General features: G+C 40.2%; 1 protein-coding gene across 3 annotated transcripts in view; it reads left to right on the forward strand.

Moving 5' to 3' along the window:
* Positions 1-17,826, forward strand: part of LOC111863520 (oxysterol-binding protein-related protein 11) — an 83,920-nt gene that overhangs the window by 13,717 nt on the left and 52,377 nt on the right. For all 3 annotated transcript variants that reach the window (XM_023849890.2, XM_023849888.2, XM_023849889.2), the window contains one exon: positions 1,445-1,694. In XM_023849890.2, the coding sequence (XP_023705658.1) occupies positions 1,445-1,694 (250 nt within the window). The remainder of the gene's footprint in view (positions 1-1,444; positions 1,695-17,826) is intronic.

Below are 17,826 nucleotides of genomic sequence, written 5' to 3' on the forward strand. Positions count from 1 at the left end.
GTCTTCCCTCCCTACTTTGGCATTAAAATGTCCTAACAAAATTTTCATAGTGTACTTCGGGAATTTGTCAAGTACATGTTGGAAGGTCACGGGTTCAATTCCCAATGAGGTCATTGGATTTTTTTCAATTTACTTAATCCTTCCAGCCGCACTAGGCCCTGGGGTTTACTCAGCCTCTAACAGAAATGAGTACCAGGAATTAATTAAATGATTTTCCTGGGGAGTGATGCGTGGCCGGCGTGTAAGGCTGACAACCTTACTGCCATCTCTGAGCCGATTGTCAAGGTAATGTGGGACCCTTAACGTCTCACAACCCTATGGGCCTTCACGGCCTGTTACAGGGATAGCTTTACTTTTACTTACATGTTCTAGCTCTTCATAGATCCTATCCTTTATGCCATCAATTTTATCTTCTGTTGGGGTGTGAACATTATAACAATGATATCACACCAACGACCTTTTAATATTATATATGATAGCCTATCACTAAATAAGTGTACACTCTTAACTGCTGATACAATCCTCTTATTTCCAAAAGAACCTGTACCTAATTCATGATTTTCATCCCGCTTTCCATAGAAAAAATTATATTTGCCTCCTGGTTCAATGCCACCTTGGTCCCATCTGACCTCCTGTACTCCTGCTAAATCTAACTTATTTTTTAACAGCACTCAAAAATGAAGACCACTATTCAGGTAGCTTGTAAATTTTGTAAAGGAAATTAACAAAGCAAATGCATGTTTATGGGCATATGTAGCCAGGGAGTCTTGGTATGGTCTGTGAAAGTCGAGTGTTCGTATTCATTGGATTCAAGGTTTTGGTGAATTAACAGATAGTTGAACTTGTTACTGTGTTTAGTACACAGTCCTCTGTTATCCAGAGAAGAGGACAGAAGTTATAAATGGTCCAATGTGTTTAGGTTTTGGGGTGCATTTACATGGTCCCTCTATTTGGAATTGGAATGTTCAGAGCCACAGAGTAGTGACCTGGGATGGGAAAACCCCAGGATGCTGAATATGAATCAGATCCATCTGTTCAGATGCTAATGAGGTCCACATCGTAGGAACATGCAGACAACATTGCAAAAATTGCTCTTTTATAATGAGAGGTGCTGAAAATGCATAAATCAGTCAAAATTTCGAGATTGATTTCTTTCACAATCCCAGCACCTTCTCACATATACTGTGTACATGAGAAAGTTAAGAATTGACCTAGTGGAGAAAATTCTTATTGACACATTTCTCAAAATTTTTCAAAATTCATGTTTTAGTCTTGTCTCAGACTGAGAAAGTCATGCTCTCACATGCCAATTTTTCATTTTTCCAGTTGTTTTGTGAAAAAAATATTAACATACTTTCAAGTAACCTTCATGCTGTAAGAATACAAGTACCTGTGACCTGTGACTGCTTTAATGTAATACATCATAATTTGTGTGTTTTCTCAGGTCCATGTATCCGGAATATTGATGAAGCTATGTTACTCCTAAAGGCTACTGCTCAGGCAACAATATACTGCCTGACTCAGTGCCTCTCTATCTTGCAACAACAACAGATAGCACCACTGCATACATTTATGCCTGTGCCTTCGGGTTTCCACTCCATCCCTTCAGTATCGTCTTCTGGAGGTGGAATTTTGTCCAGAAAGATTTCTTCCATGCATCCTGTACAGTATGATGACTGTGACTCCAAGAAAAGGTATGGTTCTCCTTTTTTTTTAGTCTTGTTTTCATAGTAGAAGTGACCATTGCTTCAACATGTGACATTTATACATATTTGAAATATATGTGTGTTCAAAAAGTATTGAACCTTTGTTCGGCAGAAATACATTTATTGATTTGGAGGTACAAAACCCTAATCCCCTTCAAAGTAGTCTCCTTGGTAATGCACACACTTCTCCCAGTGCTTCTGCCATTTTTTGAAACACTTCTGGAACACGTCTTTTGGAATGGTGATCAGCTGGCCCGTTGCATTCTGCATGATGTCTTCTCTTGACTCAAATCGGGTTCCTTTCAGAGGCATTTTCAGCTTGGGAAATAGCCAAAAGTCACACGGAGCCACGTCGGGGGAGTAGGGAGCCTGACGAACCACAGGGATGTTGTGTTTGGCGGCGAAAGTGTGAATCAGATGTGCAGAATGGGCAGGTGCATTATCATGATGGAGCTGCCAAGTTTTTGCTGCCCACAGATCCGGTCATTTGCGCCGCACAGCATCACGAAGGTGACAAAGGAACTCCTGGTTGTATTCCTTTGTGATGGTTTGGCCTTGTGGTGCGTACTCATGATGCACAACCCCACGGGAGTCGAAGAAAACGGCCAAGATGACCTTGACATTGCTTCAGACCTGCCGTGCTTTGTTTGGCCTTGGGGATGTCGGATGTTTCCACTGTGATGACTGCATCTTGGTTTCCGGGTTGTACCCATAAACCCACGACTCATCACCTGTGATCACGGTGTTCAGAAAGTTGGGGTTACTGTTTGCATTGTCCAGCACGTCCTGTGCGATTTCCAGACGGCGTTGCTTCTGCTCCATTGTTAGCAGTTTCGGTATGAATTTCGCGGACACTCTCCTCATGCCCAAATCCTTGGTCAAAATTGTATGTACCAATCCAATGCTTACCCATATTTCATTTGCAAGTTCTCGGACTGTGATACGACGGTCCTCCATGACCAAAGTCTGCACTTGCTCAATGACATTCTCATTTCGGCTTGTTGAGGGTCTGCCTGAATGCGGTTCACTGTCCACTGATGTGTGGCCATCTTTGAAGTGGTTGTATCACTCTTTTATCTGTGAGTTGCTCATGGCATCGTCCCCGAAAGCCCGTTGAATCTTGCGAATGGTTTCCACTTGGGTATCGCCAAGCTTTTGGCAAAATTTGATGCAATATTGCTGCTCATGTTGTTCCGTCATTTTACACCTTACTGGAATCCGACGAGCACTCACTACACGTCCTCACTCATAGGCCGACTGCCAGCGACTGACACTTTCTGTGGGTGGGAAAAAATTCACAACTGCGCATGAATGTCCCCTCCACATCTCCACCGAAGGGAGCCTCCCGCGCTTCATTGGTTTACGTGGGAAAAAAGAAGGTTCGATACTTTTTGAACACACCACGTATATATTCCTGTTTCATACTGACATTCCCAAGTACATAAAAATCTGTCATATTTTGAAAAAATTATTGGCAGCTACTGTCACTATGTTATGTTTTCTGCTGATGATGCTTGGACATGTATCAGTTTTTGTGTTTTTTTTTCTTTGTGGTATTTATGTTTCCAGTGAGTAAATTATTATTAGCATGCAGTAGATAATGTGCTCCATTTACTTCCAGTCACCCCTGTTTTTCTAGGGCTTTTTCAGTTCTAAAGCAAGATAGAAAAGCAATCATGAGAAAACATCCATTTGTTTCAGACAGTTCTGAACAAGAAGTAAACAGGTATTTTAAAACACAAACTTTACTTTAGGGTCTTCATTAACAAAAGAGTTGAACATTTGAGCATGCTTTCACAGACAGAGAACTGGAATTATGCATGTGAGTTTGAATTGTTTTATCTGTTTGCTGTACTTCACAAAGTTTTTAATTGTAATATGTGAGCTCCTGGGATATGACATTTGATCAAGTATGTAGGAACCATCTGCTTCCATCTCCATGGTAGAAATGAGGCTAAAGTTACAGGCAGCATGTTCCTCTGAAACATTGGTAGCTGTCTACCAGACTGCATAGCATCATGTCCCAGAAGACAGTAATCTTAACGTTGACTGCTGTGAGAACCTCAGAATCTAATCTGACTTATTAGACACATTTCTCACACTAGCATTTTACGTGTTGTGTCGGTGTGGGTCAGTGTTGTGTCTGAAGCCCCTGCCATTTAATGTTTTTCTGGATGGTTATGGATTTGAATATTAAACTAAGAAAGATTGCAGATAGTAGAAATACGATATTGAAATGATGGAATTAGCACTTCCACTTCATTGATAGTCTGTAATGTTCAAGGAATGCATCTTTTCTGTTTGTTATGTTTGACATGTATACCAAAAACAAATACACACACATGTGCACACACACACACACCCACATGCACATATACATGGGGAAGTCATAAAATTTTAATTATCACCCAGAAGAAACAGAGACACAGGTGCAAGAAATTGTATGCGAGTTAGCCCTTCTCTACATATGCCCCCTGGAAGGCCACACATTTCCCCCAATGATGCATCAGCTGCTGGATACTTTGATCATAGAAGGTCTCATTTCAACTGTTTAGGAAGTCCTCCACTGCAGAAATGATGTCATCATCATCTTGGAATTGCTTACCACGAAGTGGCTTCTTTAGCCATGGAAAGAGGAAGAAGTCACTTGGTGCCAGGTCTGGTGAATGTGGTGGATGAGGGGAATTTCATATCCCAATTTAGCAGCAGATGTCATCGTAGCGTGAGCAGCATGAGCTGGTGCATTGTCATGAAGAAATCACACAACTTTTCACAGCATTCCTCATCCCTTTTTCTTGATTTCCTCCCGTAATCTTCTCAGAAGGTTCCAACAGTACTCACCAGTGATGGTGATGCCCTTTTGCCTGTAGTTGGTCATGATGACACCCTGCCAATCCCAGAACACACTCAACATCACCTTTCCTGATGATGGCTGGGATTTGGCCTTCTTTGGTGGTGGCGAGTCTGCATTTTTACACTGCTTGCTCATTTCCTTTGTTTCAGGGTCATAATGATAGACCCAACATTTATCCATCGTGATCAGGAGGTAGAAAAATTCCACCTTTTCGTCTTGACACAACTGCAAAAGGTTCTTTGCCACATCCATCTGTTGCTGCTTTTGAACTGGTGTCAACAATTGTGGCACCCAGCACACAGTGACCTCTTTCATGTGTAACTTATCATGGATGATGTTCAAAAACCGACCCATGGCTAATGCGGACCTCATGAACAATAGCTTCGATAGTTATGTACCTATCAGATAGGATGAAAGCTTCCACCTGTGCCACAGTTCCTGGTTCCTCAGCGAGAGATGTTCTTCCACTTCAGCGTTCATCTGTCCGCAGTGAAAGCACCTATTCCACCTGACCACTGTGTCATATGATGGTACACTTCCTGATACACAGCGGTCATCTTTTCGTGGATCTCCCTGGCAGATTTCCCTTGCAAATGCAGGAACCGTATCATACCAAGAGCCTCCACTTCTTCAACTGATGTCACCATTTTGCTTCTGCTCCTTCTGGTGGCTCCCTGTGTCTACTTGGCACATGAAAGTCTGGCTGTTCGGCAGGCTCATGAAATGGGCTATCTCTTATGTAGAACGATATTTTGGAATTATAATTTTCTCATGGTAATACTTAAAACATTATGACTTCCCATCGTACACACACACACACACATCCTTCAGCCAGGAGCAGGGATTTTAAATCTCCTTGTCTGTAGGGTTGGAGATTATATTTTAATTTTGGGGTAACAGTTTACTTTCTGGGAATAGGGCATTTGAAATTTCCTTGTTCTACAGGACTGGTGGCCATATTTTAGCACTACATTACTGATGATAGTATTTATCAGCTAGATAGTGCACATGTGCCATTGCAATGATGCGAAGCACTGTCACTAAAGGTTAAACAGGTATCCATTACTAGTGGAATCTCTAATGTCATGTCAGTCTCCGGTTTCAGGAGTGGTTTGATTATGTTGTGGTGTGGGCTATAAGATCATCCATTTTAGAATAATTATGTAATGTTGTTGAATGTTGAATGTGTAACGTAGATAATTTTAGAATAAAATTGTGGTGAAGACTGGCATCATCAGGTATAAACCTTATATTTTATGCTAATACTTTTTGTGTTCAGAAGGTGACAATTTGGATATAAAAGTTTTTAAATATCCTAGTCAAGTTTTATGCTAAGTTTACAGTAATTAGATTTTGTCACAATTGGACTCCACATTTTAAAAAAGTATTTGTAATTATGTACATACCTGTGATATGGAATAAGTAGCATAGTTAGATTAAGTTATAATCATCTGGATTCTAGCATCATGTAGTCTTATGAGTGGGTACTGAAATTCTGAAAGAACATTCTGCCTCTGTCATTGAAGATGAAGTGTATGGGTTCAGGAATTGACTTGGTTATGTCAGCAGGTTGCAAGGAAGGTGATCATGAGACCCAAGGAGAAGGGGTAGAGAAAGAACCCTGATCCTGGCCAAAGAGAAAGAATGTGTAGTGAACACTGCTTGTAAATTGTCAGAGGTGGAAGTGGAATTACGAGAAAAAATGGAAACAATATTGAATACCTGGAAAAGTATTAATCATTCTCACTATTCTTTTTCATATCTATGACAACAAAGTAGTGACGCCCTTATAAGGACGTTATACTACCCATTTTTCTCAGTGGCCCATATTGAGTCCCTTTCTTTGCTTCCTGTCTGTGAAACTGAATCAATCCTTGAACTTACACACTTCAACCTTGAAAATGGAGGCAGTATATTCCTCTGGAACATTGGTATCTACCTACAGGACTAAATGGTGCTATAGTCCAGAGGACCGCAATCTGAAAATTCACTGCCAAGAAAACTTCAGAAGTGATATGCCTGTGATATGGAGTATTATTATTATTATTATTATTATTATTATTATTATTATTATTAGATGGGGTGGGTTTCCCCATGCACCGTGACTAATAGTCTATTGTATGTCCCCCTTTGATATTCTACCAGTCGCCATACCCTACTGGTACTGGTGCATGCTATCAGCCTTGTTCAGCTAATGAGGTCGGCCCTTGGTACCTGATACTTCCCCCATCTACCAGAGGCATTGGAAACTACTTGGGTGGGAAAGTTTTTGCCTAATTTTGCTCAGAGGTCTCCTAGAGACATGAGGATCTTTTACATGCTGTAAATCTATGACACGGGACCCACGGCTTAAAGTCCCTCCCAGAGGACTTGTTCCCTGAATTTCTCCACCCTTAACAATTCCACAACCTCTGCTGGGTTTGAACCCGTGTACCTTGAGTTATGAGGTGGGAATGTTACCCCTGGACTACGGAGGCCGCTGTGATATGGAGTAACTAAATGGTAAGGCCATGCCATAGCTCAAGTAGTTAGTCGCTGGCTTACCACCGCGGTGGCCCATGTTCGATCCCGGGTCTGGTCAAGTGGGATTTGTGGTGACAAAGTGGCGTTGGGGCTGGTTTTCTCCAAGTACTTCGGTTTCCCCTGCCAGTCTTCATTCCACCAAATTCTCCATCATAATCACCCAGGGCAGGCTACAGTAGGCCTATCAATGGCCACCGTGCCTAGTGGACCCAGTTGGACTCCACCCCCAACTAAGCAAATTAAAAAAAATTATTAAATGGTATGTTCATGATACACCAGTTTTTGTGCTACACTATAGTGAATATATCACCAGTATACTGCAGTAGAGTAGCTCATGTCCTTTCATCTCTCTGCCAGATATTTATTAAGCATGTTATTTGAAAGGTATAAGATGGTGCTGAATGTCATATTGGGTATTTTCCACTTTTTCCACTTTGTTTTGCAGTCAAATGATCTCAGTCAGTCATAACTGACAAGATAGAATTCATAGTTATATTTTGACTAGACAGATTCTTCCTGGGTGTATAGGGTGGCTGGCGTCCTCACCACCTTCTGTGAACCAATTGTCTAGGAAGTGTGGGAGCCTCGACATCTCACAACCCTATGGGCCTTCATGGCCTGGTACAAGGGTAGCTTTACCTTTTTGACCTTTACCAGATTCTCTAACCATGCGACCTGCAGGTGACTCGTCCTGTTCAAGAGCCCTTCACTTATCACCTGCTGCCCTTAGCAGTCACTGACACAGAAGAATTCTTACCTATTAGGAGCATTCACTCTATATTATGAACTGGCAGCTCATGAAGTCAAATAGCTAATAAAAGAATATGTAAATATTTAATTGGAATGAAAATTGATAGCTTATTTGATTAGATTGTCTGTCTAGTTGGCTGGAAGTTAGTGTATGAATCATGCCAGGATAAATTTTATTTAGGTAGTTAACATAAGTTTTCCTTGGGTTACACATTAAATCATAATACAAATTCATTTTTGAATTAATATTGAATTGATATGGAACAGGTCTTGGAATTTTGAATATTAACGAAACCAAAACTTTATATTCCTAATTTGTTACAAACTGATTGAGTGATAATTTTGACAGGGACTGGATTCGCTCAAGTTGGACAGACTCGGATTAAAACAATCAGTTCACTTTATTTGACCTGCTTCATGTATGCGTATGTGTATCACATTTAAACTGAGGTATGTTTGTGATATGCTTTCTTTGTTTGCAAGTCATCCTCTTAATACCGTTTCATTCATGTCTTCTTTGTTGTTTGAAAGGTGGGGAAGGTTGTTACCAGTATAAAAACCCCTGATAAGTAATATTCTAGGGAGAAAGGAGTGTTTATGGAATTTTCACAACAAAATAATGTGGTGCTTATATGTGCATGGTCTGCTTAAAATTTGTGGATATACTGAGTTGAATAGAAATTACTATTACTTTGTATATGTTTCATTGTAGAGTTTTTTGAAACACAGTATTTGAGAAACTGGAGCTCTTTCTCTGATCAGGTGTAAGGGAGGAAAGGTTCTTGCTCAGTTGGGCCCAGTAGAAAGAACTAGTCTTGATCCTGGATGGTCAAGTTCTTTTCTAACAGGCTCAACTGAATAGGAACTTTTCCTCCCATACACAAAATACAGGTATCATGTCAATTGTAAGACATCATTGTCAGAAACATTTAGATTTAACACAATGTGTTGAAGTTGAACAACTTTTCATGCTGTACTTTTGAATTCAATTTATCTGTTTGCATTTAATCTTATATATTTTTATGAAGCATGTTCTACCCTGACTGTGGAGATAGCATGCACTTCCAAAACTTCAGTATCGATGTCCAAAACTGCATGGTGTCAAAACCCAGAAGACCACAATCTATGTATGTTAGTATAATTATGTTGTATCACAGGTTTGGTCATTTATTTATGCGTTGTGCAGGAATATGTAAATGAAACATGTCTAATGAACATATTACTGCATTATCTAAGTGTAGAAGAGCATGTCTGCAAGTGACTATAAAATTCTTTTACATTTTGAACCCTAAAATCAGTACCAACATTAAGGGTGTGCTTGATGAAGGATATGTTAAATCTTGCACAAAACTAAATTTGTGTTTGAAATATTGAAGGGATAGAAAGGGAATATGAAGTTCTACACATGACAAACTGCTAACTACTGCTACACTGCATCTTGTTCTAATGTTTTACTAGATCTTTACGTACCAAGTCATTTGGTCTAAAGTTTCTCCAGAATATTCTTGCAGAATGTCTTTCAGGATATCCCAGATGAATTTAATTAGTATCACAATATTGTGTTCAGTCATTGTAAAACTTGTTAAAATATTTGAGGGCACCACTTTTATTAGCAGCAGTTTTAGTCATAAATTGTCCATGAATTGATGAATCTGAATTCAGTACCTATGGCTGAATTTACTGCCTGCATGACAACTGGAAACCATAAAGCTTGATTTGCGATAACATCTGTTTTAATTTTGAAACTTGGTTATGCAGGAATTACTTTGAAACACTGAACATAATTTTTAAGTTGTGTTTGTGAAAGTTTTATTTCAAATTAATAATAGAATTGCATGAGATTTTTTTCTTTCATCTCTGTCCATTCGCTCATGTACTTCTTTTCCCCCTTCAGAAATCATTTTGAGGGCACTGATTCACATTGGCTTGGTCACAGCCCCAGTCCCAACTGTCCCTTCCTTGCTTGAATCACTTCTGTCTTGAAGATGGAAATATTGTTGTACTCTTGCAAAGCACTGGAATGAAAGTGATGGGATTGGATGTATTGAAGGATGCAACAAAGAAAATAGGTATGATCCTTATTTAATGATGACTGAAATGCAGAGTTGCATTCATACCTGATCATGTTAGAACACTACACAGTACCACAGATGCTTTGTATTGCATGGTTCCAGCAGGATGGAGTGCATCCACATTTTATAAACATTATTTGTCAATTTTTAAATGGATGCATTCTGAGCAGGTGGATTGGAAAGGCAGGCAGTTTCCTATCATGGCCTTCAAGATTATCACACCCAATACTATTGGACGTGTTCCTCTGGGCTTATGTGAAGAATATTGTGTGTAGAATCATTGTTATGCAACAGCTGTGAGATGGGTGTTTGTCCCATGACCATTTATGGGCAGTGGTTCAGTATTTCCGGAGCAACAGACATGAACAACAATAGTAGAGCTGTGTTTTGTCTGTCATCCATGCTGAAATGTTATACACAAGGGACAAGGTTAGAGCTTCATCAGTTCTGTATGGGATTCTGTGAAGGGAGGACTTGAGCTAGAAGCAGAGGAATATCTATTGTTGGAGCCTTTACCAGAAAACATCTAGTAACCGACAGAACATTAGACTATGTGCTCTAGTGAACTGTAAAGTGTGAATATGGTGATAGTGCTGTAGTTATTTGTTATTATGGCATGTAAGTGGTCAGTAAATCTATTCACCAATCCAAACTCCATCTGTAGTCACACACACTGTGTGACAGTATCATCTATCAGGAGAAAATTACAGCTTTTCAAACTCTGCAGCATTGCATAACAGAGATGACTGCAACAGTGATTGAAGTTATGCTTGCAAACACATGGCATGAGATTGAATATATTTTTGATGTGTGTAAGAACTAATGATACTCACATTGAAACTTACTTGGCGATAAAAAAGACTTTGAGATAGATTCTACCAAATTGATGAATCACTTCTTTTGTATAGTAAATATTTTCCCATATACAAATTTTTCTCATTTTCACTTTTCTCAGACACTCTGCACTTGCCTTTGACTATCCATTGTTGTGCATATGGTTTATTATCAACTCATGGCAGAAGCCGTAGGAGCTGGTATAGTGACTGGCTACTGGCTGGACAACCAAGGGGTTGGAGTTAAAAGTCCCAGAAGGGTAAAAAATTTTCTCTCCTCCATGTTGTCCAGACTGGCTCTGGGGTCCACCCAATCTCCTATCCAGTGGGTAATGGGAGCCCTTTCCCTGGCAGTAAAGCAGCCAGTGTGTGAACCTGACCACTCACCTCCAGCTAGTGCAGAGGTCATGAAAATGTGCATCTATACATCCACTCCCCCATATGCCTTCTTGGTATAGTGTTTAATTAGTTAAGCAGTTAACTTTACCTTTTCGCTTAGTGGGGGGTGGAGTCCAACTGGGTCCACTCGGCACGGCAGCCACTGATTGGCCTATTGTAGCATGCCCTGGGTGATTATGATAATGGAGAATTTGGTGGAATGAAGATTGGCAGGGGAAACCGAAGTACTCAGAGAAAACCTGCCCCAGTGCCACTTTGTCCACCACAAATTCCACTTGACTAGACCCGGGATCAAACCTGGGCCACTGCGGTGGGAAGGCAGCAACTAACTGCTTGAGCTGTGGCGTGGACCTTACAACTTTACCTTACCTTTACCTTTTTTTACCATTGCAGAAGCTGGCTGAAGTGTACAGTATATTATGTATGAGGTGGAACATCTGCTAATTTACACATCTGTTGTCTCATTGCTGCAACTCAATTGAGTTTTGGTGCTTATAAGCATGTTAAATATTATGGTTGGTTGTATGAGTCCTAAATTATAATTTTTGTTTTTAAATATATTATTAGTTAATTGTATCATCTGCTTAATTGATGCACATCACAATCAACACAATAGTTAGGCTGCATTACACTTTTTCCATACATTAATGATTTGCTCCATCTCTGTACACAGCTGTCTTCATTACATATGTGCAAATGATACAGTAAGTCAAAATATGTAGGTACTGTCTGTAAACAAGTTCAGAAGTTTCTTGAATCTGGTTTAAGTTGTTGTGCTTTTCTCAGTTCCCTCATATAAATGACAAGATTTTGCTACCTTTTGTTAGTTCAAACTGGCTTCATTCATATTCACATTTAGTTTTTCATTTTTAGCCTGCTTCCAATATGTTTAAAAATGAAAGTAGAGTTAAGAGATCTAGTTGCAGTTTTATGATCCTAGATCCTAGAAGAAGTTAGCCCCTACCCACAGATAAATGACTTGCCATGCTATTCCTGCATGTTGTAAGGGACACTGTTGTCAGGGACAAGGTAAGAACAAGGCTGTACCAAGAACCCAGAAAGGACCAATGTTCAGGAGACCTCGGGTGAAACTGAAATGCGACAATGGTGTCAGTGGAATTAGGAACCAAGGCCCAAGACAGCAGCTCCGTCTGAGGAAGGACAGGACAACCAGCAGTGGCATCAGAGGACAGAGCAGGAGACAGGAGTCACAGTGTGGGAAGCAGAACAACACTCAACAAGACCTTCAAGAAGACCGTAGAGCTTGAGATCACAAAGCCAATAGCCAGGACTTCCATTAGACTGTGGAAAATGAGCATCAGGACATTGTGGAGGGTTTGGCCCCCTCCAAAATGAAAGTAAATACTGCACACAAACTAAGAGGCCGAGATGTAGGAGCACCAGCCACTCTAGGTAGTTTATCCCCATCAATTGGAAAAGCAGGATGATGGTAATGAACCTGGACAGACCGGCACCACTCAGGACAAGTGGCCTTAAGAAGGGAGCAACAGGAGCAGCTGGAGAGTAAATACCATGCAAACTGAGCCAGGGGAAGAAGGTGATACCATGCACAGGTGGAAAGTAAAATCCATGCAAACTGGACCACTGGGAGAAAGGTAAGACCAAGCACAGCCCTTGGGAAAGAAGAAATGATGGTACGCCTGTAGGGTATTTTGGATGAATAGCCTTAAGAATGGAGCAGAGCTGCATGTAGAGCTGTTGCTAAGCAGTGACTCTGTAAATGATGGATGTTGCTAGCAACACTTGCAACATACATGCATGCAGCAATAGAATAACTGCGTTTCATATGTGGGTCATGCCGTGATGTCATAACTGGCAGATTTTGAGCTTAGTGAGTTGAAAGTTCTGTACATGTATCTGTAAGCAGAGAACTTGCAAGCCACAGGCAGAGGAATATCCTTTGTTGGAGCCGTAAACAGGAAAGTTGTAGTAACAGACTCAGAACACTAGACTGTGTTCTCTAGTGAACTGTAAAGTGACAAAATCGAGCAATGTGTCTGTATCAAGTTTTGTGTGAAGCTCAGTAAATCCACTACTGAAACCCTTTAAATGCTTTCTGAGGCTTTTGGAGAACATTCTTTAAGCTGGATAGCGGTTTTTGAATGGCATTCACGTTTCAAGCCCAGTTGAGTGTCAGTTGAAGATGATGAAGGTTCAGGGGGACCAGGCACCAGCAAAATGACAGAAAATATTGAAATAATTCAAGAACTCATCCACAAAGACAGTCATTGAACAATTCATGAACTCCCAGACCCCACTGGGATCAGTGATGGAGTTTGCTGGGAGATCTTAACAGAAAATTTGAACATGCGCCATGTTGCTGCGAAGTTTGTTCCCTGGCTCATGACAAATGATCAAAAGCAGTGGCATGTAATCGTGTGTCTTGAGCTATGAGAGAAGGCTAAAGAGGACCCAACTTTTATCTCTAGAATCATAACGCATAATGGAAGTTGGATTTATGGTTACGATCCAGAAACAAAGCAATGATCGTCGCAGTGGGAGAGCGCACAATCACCAAGAGCAAAAAAGGCATGGCAGGTCCACAGTTCAACAAAGAGCATGCTTGTTGTTTTTTCCTATGTGAAGGGGATTGTTTATCATGAATTTGTTCCTCCTAAGACTACAGTCAACTCTGTCTGTTACTGTAATGTTTTGAGACACTTGAGAGAAAATATCCAACGAGAAAGACTGGAACTTTGGTGCAACCACAACTGGCTCCTTCATCACAACACATCCACCCATACTTCCCTGAAAACCACAGAGTTTGTGACTAACAACAAGATGGTTATTGTTCCCCATCCTCTGTACTTGCTGGATGTAGCCCCCTGTGATTTCGCTTTGTTTCCCAAATTGCAAATGAAACTGAAGGGATGATACACTGATATATTGAGTTTTTGGACTTTATACATCATCCTGGTTTCTAAGATAACTAATAAAAACATGACGTTTCGGAAACTGGATCTGTTTCCATCCTCAGGTGAAGGAAAACACCTATTCTGTTGGGTCCCTTAGAAAGAGCTAGCCTCAATCACTGGACCCAACAGAATAGGTGTTTTCCTTCACCTGAGGATGGAAACAGATCCAGTTTCCGAAACGTCATGTTTTTATTAGTTATCTTAGAAACCAGGACGATGGATAAAGTCCAAAAACTCAATATGTCAGTGTGTTATACACCATCGTCAGAATCCTATAGTAACTACTTGAAGGGATGATGTTTTGAAACAGTGTCTGACATCCAAAAGAAATTGCAGCATTAGGGAAAATGACTTCCATGGTGCTTTTGAAGTGTGGAAAGAATGATGGGATCGCTGTATACATACCAAAGGGCTACTGTTTTGAAGGAAATGTCAGCCAAAATTGAGTAAGTTAAGCTAGCATTTTTTTTTTGACATAGTCCGGGTATCTCCGCAGCATAATAACGTAAGTCCTTTGAATCAGTAATACCAATACTGCAGCCTCTGAAATTGTTGAGATAGTAACCTTAATGTTACCTGAATATCTGAAGCGATTGTCATCAGACTTGGTATATATATCATGCCACCTGAGGCCATCTCAACAGCATACTTCATAAGTCACCCCTGTTAGTAATACAAACACTGCAGCCTTTCAGATTGTATTGTTTTATTGGCTTCATTGCACATATATTCTAAAGGTTTTTTTTCATACTTGTCATATCAAGTGCTCAAACCATAGTGAAAGGAAGGTAGGGAATTAGTTCTTTCTAAAACTTCTTGTTAATACTTGACATTTGTACAGTATCTGTATAGGCTTTGCTTTACAGTTTGTATGTAGAAACAGACAGAACAATGTTAATGGCTCTAATGATAGTTGATAATGCCCTTTGAAGTTGGTTTATATTAATGTATAGTTGTACTAACGCAGAATCTATATAAATAAAAATGTAACTGTTCGTTTGTTACCCCTAAAAATCTCTGAAAGTTCTTCACCAATTGCTTTGAAATTTTGACACACCGTTGCATTCGAATATGCGCGTGTTTTTATATACCCATTATATAGATGTCACACCTGTGACAGGTAAAAACATGCGTCTTTTGAAAAACAGAATTGGAATTTGGAATTCAGAAGAGTCACCCCTATGGAAACGCTAGAACAGACTGTTGCATGGGAAGTAACAATAGCGATACTGTATCAAATCTCCATGGTTATGACGAATACACGGACCGTTCCCACAGAGACAACACAATAACAATGGGTCGTTGCGTAGGAATCGCAGAATCAACAAAGCAGTGTTTCCGCGGTTATGACAAGGGCTCATTTGCATAGCAGTGGCCGCAGGTATTAAAGGGGGTTGAATTCATTCGCCCAGTCAGTCTTGGAATAGCTGCCGCTGAAGAAGGATGGAACCTAGATGCCAAGAGATACAGAAGTATTGGCCGAGAGATTGTGTAACCTCTAACTCTAATACTGCAAGTGGTGATAATTGTAAAGTGTGCAAGTGAATTACAATAAAGATTCGCTATAATTAATATGGTGTAAAGTTATTTGTAGCGTGACATACCCAAACACGCTACATGCATTACTGACGCGCGCAACACGTCACATCCACATCAAATTCGTGCATTGTTTGCAATCATAATGACCACCTGCTCTCCTTCATCTCCAGCAGTGTTATGGGAGAAAATAAATCGCACACAGCTGAAGATATTTTCCATCGAATACTAAGGAAAATTCCAATATGAACATGGATTTCACAGCAGAAATCTGCAACGAAGCCTTGATAATGATTGAAGATTTGTGCTTAGAAATCGCGAACAAAGTTCTCAATCAATTGGGAATGCCATCACCGAATCGATCTGCTGCTGCTTCGTTCAATGTAGAATAGCGTCGTGAACAAAATTACAACATGGGTGATCTTTTGTCATATGTGCAATCAAATATTCCTAAGCTAACGCTTGAGCAAAAAGGCATTTACAATCAAATAATGCAAACTGTCAATAACGGGATTGCAGAATTCTTCTTCTTAGATGCGCCAGGAGGAACTGGTAAAACGTTCCTAATTAGATTGATTCTGGCAGCGATTCGATCCCAAAATGACATAGCCTTAGCTCTTGCGTCATCTGGAATAGCTGCGACATTGCTACAGGGTGGAAGAACTGCTCATTCCGCATTGAAATTGCCATTGAACATGCAATTCATTGAAACTCCGACATGCAACATTTCCAAAGGATCAGGCATGGGACGGGTATTACAGAAATGCAAACTTATTGTTTAGGATAAATGCACAATGGCGCAAAAAAAATTGCTCGAGGCTCTTCATCGATCATTGTAAGATTTGCGTGGAAACATCAGACCATTTGGGAACGCATTAATATTGCTTGCAGGAGATTTCAGGCAAACATTACCTGTAATTCCTCGATCGACACCAGCGGACGAAATAAATACTTGTCTGAAATACTCTACTTTGTGGCGACACGTAAAGTTGTTAAAATTAACTACAAATATGTGTGTCCAGCTGCAAAACGATCGATCAGCTGAGATAGTCTCACATCAATTGCTGGAAATTGGGAACGGAAAGGTGTCGGTTGATCTGACCTCAGGACGAATTTCGTTGCCTTATAACTTCTGCAATTTAGTGACATCAAAAGAAGAATTGGTTGATAATGATGCGCCTATTCTCACGAATAAGTGCGTCTGCACGATCAGTGTTTGACTTGGTGAAGGATGTTTGCGATATTCAAACCAATTATAAGAATCACGATTGGCTGAGTGAACGAGCTATTCTTGCGGCCAAGAACAAAGACATCTACGAACTTAACAATATCATTCAGTCTAACATTCATCGCGAGGCAGTCACATACAAGTCCGTCGACACTGTTGTGGAAGCAGATGAAGCTGTTAATTATCTGACAGAATTTTTGAATTCACTCGATCTGCCACAGCAACGTGTGGCCAGGTACAGCTAGTATGATATATAAAGATTTTTATTATAGTCATGTTTGTCAAAAAATAATATGGTATGTTACACAAAATTACATATTTACAACTGCAGTTGCTTCTGCAGTGTATTCTTAAATATAATTTATGGTTGCTTTGTTTACAAGTGACATTACCATGAATTTGTGTTTATTTTCAATATACCAAGTTCAATTTAGACAGTTAACCTACTCTTGAAGTTGTGCATGTTACTCTGTAATTTTTCCACAATGTGATTTTGTGGGTCTTTCTGGTAGTAACTGTTCTAATTCTGTGTGTGTGAAGTTTTGTTACTGGGTAATTTTTCACGTCTGATTGGTAATTTGGTTGGCTACATACAAAGATGTAATTCCAACTAATTGTTGGATCTAAATTATGTCAATCCTTAGGGCCCTTGTCCACGACAAGAATTCCTGCTGGAACGGTAATTCTGCCGGCTGTCAAACAAAACTGGGTGGCCTTGTCCACGGAGATGGCAGGCGCGCAGAAAATGTTTCACTCAAGTCAGGGTGAGTCTGTGCACGGGTGCAGTAGAATGGATAATACGGATGTATGCACCCTCATTGCACTATATTATTTTTACAAAAAGAAACAGCGACGACACAGAAGGTATTGGGTTCATCCTGTGTTGCAAGACCGATTTAAATTTGGTGCATTTAGTACGCTGTTTGAAAAACTACGACAGGACGACTCAATCATGTTAATTTTTTTAGAATGTCAAAAGAAAGATTTGA

Source organism: Cryptotermes secundus, unplaced genomic scaffold, assembly GCF_002891405.2.
Source record: "Cryptotermes secundus unplaced genomic scaffold, Csec_1.0 scaffold89, whole genome shotgun sequence".
Lineage (NCBI taxonomy): Eukaryota > Metazoa > Arthropoda > Insecta > Blattodea > Kalotermitidae > Cryptotermes > Cryptotermes secundus.